The 8,239-nt window shown below is 45.1% G+C and overlaps 1 protein-coding gene across 1 annotated transcript; it reads right to left on the reverse strand.

Annotated features, from left to right (window-relative positions):
- Window positions 1-292: 292 nt before the first annotated feature.
- On the reverse strand, window positions 293-1,483 carry LOC119769711. The gene is made up of 2 exons (XM_038263167.1): window positions 1,132-1,483; window positions 293-1,083 (listed from the first exon to the last, which is right to left on the reverse strand). The coding sequence occupies exons 1-2, from the start codon at window positions 1,481-1,483 to the stop codon at window positions 293-295; spliced, it is 1,143 nt and encodes a 380-aa protein (XP_038119095.1).
- Between the last annotated feature and the right edge of the window lie 6,756 nt (window positions 1,484-8,239).

Consider the following 8,239-nt stretch of genomic DNA (forward strand, 5'->3'; position numbering starts at 1 on the left):
CCACACGGTTCGAAGAACTTGGAGATGTCCGAGAGAACTTTGCGCTTAGTTGGAGGTCCTTCCGAAAACGCAATCGAGTGGATGTCGAAACAGAAGACGTCGAGATCTGGTTGCCAGGTAATCCCGAGGGTCTTGGTTTTGCCTTCTTCGGTGAAAAGCACTTTCTGCTCCAGTTTGTCCTCTGGTATGCCGGCCAATAGTTCGCTGCGGTTAGAACACCACTTGTGCAACTCGAATCCCGCCTTTCCGAGCATTCCGGCCAACTGCCGCTGCATTTCGAGGGCTTCTTCGACTATCTCGGCTCCAAAAACCGCTGCGAGGGGGAAATGCTCCTTCGTCGATACAGGTTTGCAGCAGTGCCCGGGTTGCGCAAGCGGTGCCATAGGTGACTGTCGTCAGTTGATAGACGCCGATGTCTTAGTCGGGACTGGTTCGCCACAGGATCTGCTGGAATCGATGATCTTCTTTCCGGACATCGATTTGCCGGAACATTTTTGCGACGTCCGAGGTGACTGTGACTTTGTACGTTCGAAAACTGAGCAGATTGTCGATCAGGAGGGTCCAAGAGTTGGTCGTTCAGGGACTGTCCGTTGCTGGATTTCGCCGAGGCATCAAAAACAACCCGTAGTTTGGTGGTACTGCTTTCGGGTCGGACGACGGCGTGATGCGGCAAAAAGTAGTAGGGCAGTTCTTGTGGTTCAGCGAGAGAGAAAGTGCCAACTCTTTCCATGTGCCTCAGGTCGATGTACTCTTGCATGAACTTCCTGTAGTCGTCGTACAGTTTCTGGTCCTTGGTCAGCTTTGCTTCCAGCATAAAAAAACGACGATGAGCAATGTGTGCCGAGTCTCCGAGCTTGACCTCTTCCTCCTTGAACGGCAAGGCGACGACGTAACGACCTTTTTCGTCTCGACAGTGGGTGGTCACAAATTGATCCTCAGCAGCTTGTTCTTCGGGGGAAAGGAAGCGTTCCGTGCTGTAGCTTTCGACTTCCCAGAACTTGGTCAGTTGTTCGTCCAGCTGTTCGTTCGTCACCGGCAGAGCTTGCAGTGTAGGATAGTTGACCTCCTCGTTCACCGGACCTCCTGCGACCTATCCGAAGATCGTTCGTCGCAGCGTAGGCAACTCGTCGCCGAGCTTATGGGTCTGGCTCAACATCATCTTATCCCACTCGACGATGCCAAACAGGATGTCGATCTTCTCCGGTTGGTTGAAGTGAGGGTCTGCGAGGTCAATCCACTCCGGTATGATCCAGCTTGAGATGTCGAACGAGCGCAAAGGCAACCGGTTAACGATGCACGGAGCGACGAGAAACTCAACAACGACTTCTTGGTGTTCGATTACAGACGGTTTCGAGAAAACGTGAGCGACAGCTGCTTCGGTGATTCCATGGCCTGCTCCACCGAATCCGACAATCGAGACACTAGCAGGGAACGTTTTGAGTCGCAGACGTTGGGCACACGCAGTCTTCATGAACGAAGTCATTGCACACGAGTCCAGGACCGCACGACACTCTTGCACTTCCCGTTTGATCCTTGAACGTACACGATCGCAGTGTGCAGCAGTGCTTGTCCGCTCGTCGAGATCAATGAACCTTCTTGGGGGACGACTTTGGTTCAACTGATCGATCCTCTGACGCCACTGGTCCGGACGTCTTCTTCGAATCTAGAGCGGGGTCGACAAGGTCCGGGCGCGGGTTGTTCACGAGTAGCGTCTGGAGAAGTCAGGGCACACAGACCGACGCGATCTCGATCTTGCTCGGGCTTGTTGTGGATTGCTCTAGGGCGAACCGACGATACACTAGACTGCGACGACGTTCCTTCACCTGGCATCTTGGGGTCGAAATGGAGAAGCGTGTTGTGACGTTGGCCACATGACTTGCAGGTACCACTCTTGCAATTGGCGACAATGTGGCGATTGGAGAAGCAGTTGATGCACAATTTCAAATCCTTGACCCTCTGGAACCGCTGCTTCACAGGCAGAGCGAGGAAGCTGCGACACTCGTTGATGTAATGGCTACCTGTGCAGTTGAAATAACCGAAATTCCTCTTCTCCTCATCACGGGTGGCGCTCACCAACACCTTCGGTTGCAGCCTGGCTCCGACTGGCTTCGGGTGGACACGGGTTTGCTTGCGTTCTTGCTCCAGGTTCTCATAAATGCGACAGCGATTCAACAGAAAGTCAACCATTTCACTCCACTTCATAGAACTCTGGCCGACCACGTGGGACTCGAAAGCCTTGTGCGTGTCACCATCGAGACAGGAAGCGACAACGTGGACTTGCATTGCATCGGAAAGGGGTTCGAGGTTAAGCTTCAAAGAGGACAAGCCACGAAGGTTCCTTTGGACGACGTTCAGCAGCTGATGCAGATCGTTCGCCGACTCGAACTCCAACCGCTTGATCTGGCGAACAGGTATTGAACTGTCATCCATTTCAGAGAACGTAAATAAAACATTTAATTCAAACGAATATTTTTTTCATGACTTTCAGGGCACTTTGTGGGTGGCAAAACTGCTTGATCGCTCTAAGGACCCGGGTTGGTTTTTTAGCAAATATTACTTTAAGGTTAGACGGAACGCCAGTTCTTGGACAACTTTTGTTCAACTTAAATAAATGTCTGAACTCGACAGGTTGCTCGCTATCGACCTATTTAGCGTCTGCAACAGACAGAACATGTTTAAGTTACGGTGTTTTCTTTAAAGGTGCTTCCAAAAATGCTAGTGGTGGTATCAATATGGCGCTGCTTTCCCGTTTTACCTTAAGTTATATGGTTGGAATTCAATAATTCTAGATTATTTTTTTTGAAAAGGTCCTATAAACAAAATTTTCAATTTTTGCTTTTTGGGTGTTTTTAGAACCGCCTTGTGTCAGGGGTATTCAAAACACCCAGAAAGCAAAAAAATGAAAATTTGGTTTATAGGACCTTCTAAAAAAAATCCATAATTATTCAATTAATTATTTGTTTTTAAACATTGCACAAGATTAAAAATAATTTCAGCAGAGCTGCTAAGTCAGAGCCTTCATAGGCGGAATCAAACCTTTTTCACGATTTGCAGTCGACAAATTTGGAGAAGCAGAAATTGAAAAATTATTTAAGCCAGAGACTTAGGATTGAGCCATTTCTTTTATAACATATAAAACGTAAAAGCACTGGTATAACTAGATATTAAATTATGTGTTTGCTTAAAGCCAACTTGGCTTTAAAATTGTACGCATTCCAACTGAATTGTTTTAACAGTTAAAACAGAGAGAAGGGAACAATGTTGGACATAAAATTGTGCGATTGTAGGAAGTTTGATAGAAAATTCCGACAAATTTTGAACCGAATGCATAATAGGTGCATTTTAAATTCGTCTGGACCGAAATATTAGCGTTTGAAATTTGGAGCACTGGCATTGGTCCTGAGGTCTGAAATCTTCTTGTAACTTTTTGCGTACGACTTTTACAGCTATACAATCACTAGCGTGCACAGGGTGGGGCAACATGGGACAATAGCTAGGGGTCGGACAGATCGGTCAATACATTATCAACGCATCAAAATAATTGATCAGTATATCGACATTTCGTCAATATATTAACGAAATCCCACCATGCCTATAGGAACCTTGGTGAGTTGAAATGTCATATTCAAATCAAAACAAAACGAATTTCACCGGTTTCGTTTACAGTCACGACGTCGTTCCAGAAAACCAAACGGAACCCATGAAAAAGTGGCCTGGGCGCCGTTTCGGCGCTGTTCTACATGGAAAGTGACGACCTGCTTTCACCCCCAAATCGGTTCCAAATCATAGGACATAGTCTCGTTACGGTGAACCAGATCAACCAACTGCCGGATGCGGATGCGGAGTCGAGCTGATGGACGTGTTTGAGCGGGTTCGAGTGAGCGGAGGCCAGTGGAAGTTGGACGTGCTGATTTCGGTTCGGTCCGATCGAATGCTGTTGAAGAAGAGGGACAGGAGCGAGAAAGGGTTGAACTGGAGCAATTGAGGAGGTTAGTAAGCTGGATGGTTTAACATCAAAAAATCCAATCGACTTCCTCCCTCAGACTCTTTTCCGGTTCTAAACAACCTCGGCGAGCTTTGCTCGTTCAAGCGCATCCGGTACGATCGCCAGTACCAGATTCAATCCCAACGTAGCCACGGGCGGCGGCGGTCGGAAGATTCCGGGAACCAACAACACGATTTACATTGTTTCGGCACTTGTGTGGAAGTTTTAAGCGGAACGCGGAGGTGCTAAATCCATTTCGTCCCAGTTGCTGCACTTTTTCAACCAGACCTGCAAACGGTTCGCGGGATACATGCCGACGAAGAATTCAAACTCATTGTTTTAAATTTTTTGTATAATTCTTTAATTTGCTGTTTTTTTTGTTGTAAATATAGTTGTGTCTCCGCTTTTTATTGATAAACCACCGAAAAAGGGAGAGGAGGGTTTCGTTTCGTCCTATACTGCCGTTCTACGCATAATTGTCCCATGTCATTTTTGGTCGATTCTGACTTTTGTCATTTTTAGGTTTAGTTTGACGTTTACTTTTCGAAAAACAAATAAAATCTAGTACTTTGTTAGGAAACTCATCAAAAACAACACCAAGTCTGTTTGTCCCATCGTTAAACTTCTACGCATAATTGTCCCACCAAGTATTTTCTTACACGGAATCATTAGTTTTACTAAGCATTATGTCTTGTTTACCTGTTGTATAGCAAGAGAATCACAAATAAGGGTGATGAACTGCTAACTGGGGCGATTAGGGACACATAGGGCGAATAGGAACCCACGGGACAATTATGCGTAGAAACACAAAAATCGGTCGAAAAATTTCAATCGCGTTTTTCTCAGTTGCACTTTTTTGAACATGGGACAATTATGCGTAGAACGGCAGTATAGTCCTGTGCAACCGGCATGCTGTAGACGGTTCCGCCGAAGCCACAGCAAAAGTCCTGAGATGCTGAAAAAACACCTTGTGCTCCAAAGGCAAATGATGGCCTCTTTCAGAGGAGCAAACGGACACAAATCATCTGAAAGCTAGCTAGCAAGAAAGTGGGTTTTGGCATTCGTGGACATTGCCGTGAACGTCCCGGGCACCACACCGTTCCGGATGGTTTCACCAAGTCCCCGTCCCCGTTTTTCCTAGTCGGGCGGCTCAGGCAGAAGGGTCATACGAAGGAATCGTCGATTCTGGATATGAACCGTGTTAAACTCCGTTTTGCGCAAACTTTTTTGAAAATGATGTTGTGATGATGTTTATAAGATGTCAAATTTAACCGAGATTGATAATACACGGTGGGAACGCTAGCTCAACTATTCGTCGATCTATTAACAAAAATATCAAAACCGCCGTCAATAGATTAACGAATAATAAAACCATCGACTCTGTCCGACCCCTAGGGCAAGAGGGTGTAATATGGTTGTATGGAAATAAATAAAGTTGTCCAAATTTGGCTAGCGCATCAACTTTTCGGTTCCTTATAGGGTCTTAACAACTCCCAAAGTTTGGGAACGATTGGTTTAGTCCTCACTTTGCGCAAAGCAATTTTCCATACAAATTTGTATGGGAAAATATTTTGAATTTTGATATTTAAAAAATCCACGTTTCACGCTATATCAAAACCGGATTCATATTCGGATGCTCTGGAATGTGCTCTACAACTTTCCCGAAGAGAGTATGGTGCTAGCTTGCTCCTATGAAAAGATACAGCGTCCTCAAAACTCGTCTAAAACGTGATTTTCGATCAAAAAACACGTTTTAGACGAGTTTTGAACACGCTATATCTTTTTATAGGAGCAAGTTAGCACCATACTCTCTTCGGGAAAGTTGTAGAGCACATTCCGGAGCATCCGAATATGAATCCGCTTTTAGTATAGCGTGAAACTTGGATTTTTAAATATCAAAATTCAAAAAAAAAAGGTTTTTCCCATACAAATTTGTATGGAAAATTGAATCGCTTTACGCAAAGTGAGGACTAAACCAATCATTCCCAAACTTTGGGGAGTTGTTTAGGACCCCAAAAGGAGCTAAAATAATGCTGTGCTGGAAAATCGATTTGGATATTACACCATATTCCTTTTTTAAGTCACCTTTTTTTAAACGATTCTCGATTTACGCAACTTTTTTTAAGTCATGACTTAAAAGAAGAATGTCCATGACTTAAATCGAGAATATGACTTAAATTAAGAATCTTTGAGAATTCGTAATTTTTCGGAGAGTTTTCAAAATGTATGAATTGTATGTTTTTAAGTTATGATATTAAAACATGTAAGCATAGTTTTGGAACATCTGGGATGTTCTAGTCCATCCGAAACTTCCGGAAATTTTGAGCAAGAGGTTTACCAAAGAAACAAGTCGAAACTTCAAGATATTGACTACGGATCCTACCCAGACTACTTTAGTCAGTGTGGTAGGCTACAGAGCATTATTGTAAGAACTTATTGGGATGTCCTGGGTCATCCAAGAACTCCCTGGAGTTAAGATCTGTGAATCTACCGCCGTAACAAGCAAGATGTCGACGGTTTTTGAACCCGGAACATACCCGCATAGCTTCAGTGAGTATGGTAGACTACTTTGCAGGGGTGTTGGGATGTGTTTGGATGTTCTGGGTCATCCAAGGACTCCCTAGAGTTAAGATCTGTGACTCTACCGCCGTAACGAGCAAGAAGTCGACGGTTTTTGAACCCGTAACATATCCGCATAGCTTCAGTGAGTATGGTGGACTACTTTGCTGGAGTGTTGGGATATGCTTGGATGTCCTGGGTCATCCAAGGACTACCTGGAGTTAAGATCTTTGAATCTACCGCCGTAACAAGCAAGAGGTCGACGGTTTTTGAACTTGGAACATACCCGCATAGCTTCAGTGAGTATGGGGGACTACTTTGCTGGAGTGTTGGGATATGCTTGGATGTCCTGGGTCATCCAAGGACTCCCTGGAGTTAAGATCTGTGAATCTACCGCTGTAACAAGCAAGAGGTCGACGGTTTTTGAACCCGTAACATACCTGTATAGCTTCAGTGATTATGGTGGACTACTTTGCTGGGGTGTTGGGATGTGTTTGGATGTCCTGGGTCATCCAAGGACTCTTTAGAGTTAAGATCTGTGAATCTACCACCGTAACAAGCAAGAAATCGACGGTTTTTGACCCCGGAACATATCCGCATAGCTTCAATGAGTATGGTAGACTAGTTTGCTGGGGTGTTGGGATGTGTTTGGATGTCCTGGGTCATCCAAGGACTCTTTAGAGTTAAGATCTGTGAATCTACTACCGTAAAAAGCAAGAAGTCAACGGTTTTTGACCCCGGAACATATCCGCATAGCTTCAATGAGTATGGTAGACTAGTTTGCTGATGTGTTGGGATGTTCTGGGACATCCAAGGACTCCCTGGAGTTAAGACCCATGGGTTCACCGCTTTAACGAGCAAGTGGTCAATAGTTATTGACTACGAGACATACCCGCATAGCTTCAGTGAGTATGGTAGACTACTATGATGATGTGTTGGGATGTTCTGCGACATCCAAGGACTCCCTGGGGTTAAGATCTATGAGTCTACCGCCGTATCAAGCAAGAGGTCAACGGTTTTTGACCTTGGGACAGACCCGCATAGCTTTAGTGAGTACGGTTGACTACTTTGCTAATGTATTGGCCTGTCTTGGGTCATCCAAGAACTCCATTGAGTTATAACACGAGGGTCTACGGCTGTAAAAAGGACTTTCTGGAGCGGGACATAACAGCAAAGAAGTCTATCATACTCACTGAAGCTCTGCGGATATTTCCCAAGGTCAAATACGTCGACCTCTTGCATTTTACGTCAGTTGACCCACAGATCTTAACTCCAGGAAGTCCTTGAATGTCCCAGAACATCCCATCATATCAGAAAAGTAGTCTACCATACTCACTGAAGCTATGCGGATGTGTTGCGTGGTCAAAACCTGTTGACCTCTGGTTTGTTACATCGGTAGACCCACAGATATTAACTCCAAGGAGTTCTTAGATGTCTCAGAACATCTCAAAACATCAGAAAACTAGTCTACCGTATCCACTGAAGCTATGCGGATATGTTCCGGGGTCAAAAAACCGTCGACCTCGGGCTTGTTACGGTGGTAGACCAACAGATCTTAACTCCAGGTAGTCCTTGGATGTCCCATAACATCCCAACACATCAGCAAACTAGTCTACAATAATCACTGAAGCTATGCGGATATGTTTCGGGGTCAAAAAACCGTCGACCTCTTGCTTGTTACGGCGGTAGACCCAC

The sequence above is a fragment of the Culex quinquefasciatus genome, chromosome 1 (assembly GCF_015732765.1).
Source record: "Culex quinquefasciatus strain JHB chromosome 1, VPISU_Cqui_1.0_pri_paternal, whole genome shotgun sequence".
NCBI lineage: Eukaryota > Metazoa > Arthropoda > Insecta > Diptera > Culicidae > Culex > Culex quinquefasciatus.

Bases quoted from the DNA above. Each gene is read 5' to 3' on its own strand.
- LOC119769711 (XM_038263167.1), bottom strand. From the start codon at position 1,483: ATGACTTCGTTCATGAAGACTGCGTGTGCCCAACGTCTGCGACTCAAA. The intron at 1,084-1,131 runs GCGACGAGTTGC...GATAGGTCGCAG, and splicing joins GAGCCAGACCCATAAGCTCG to GAGGTCCGGTGAACGAGGAG.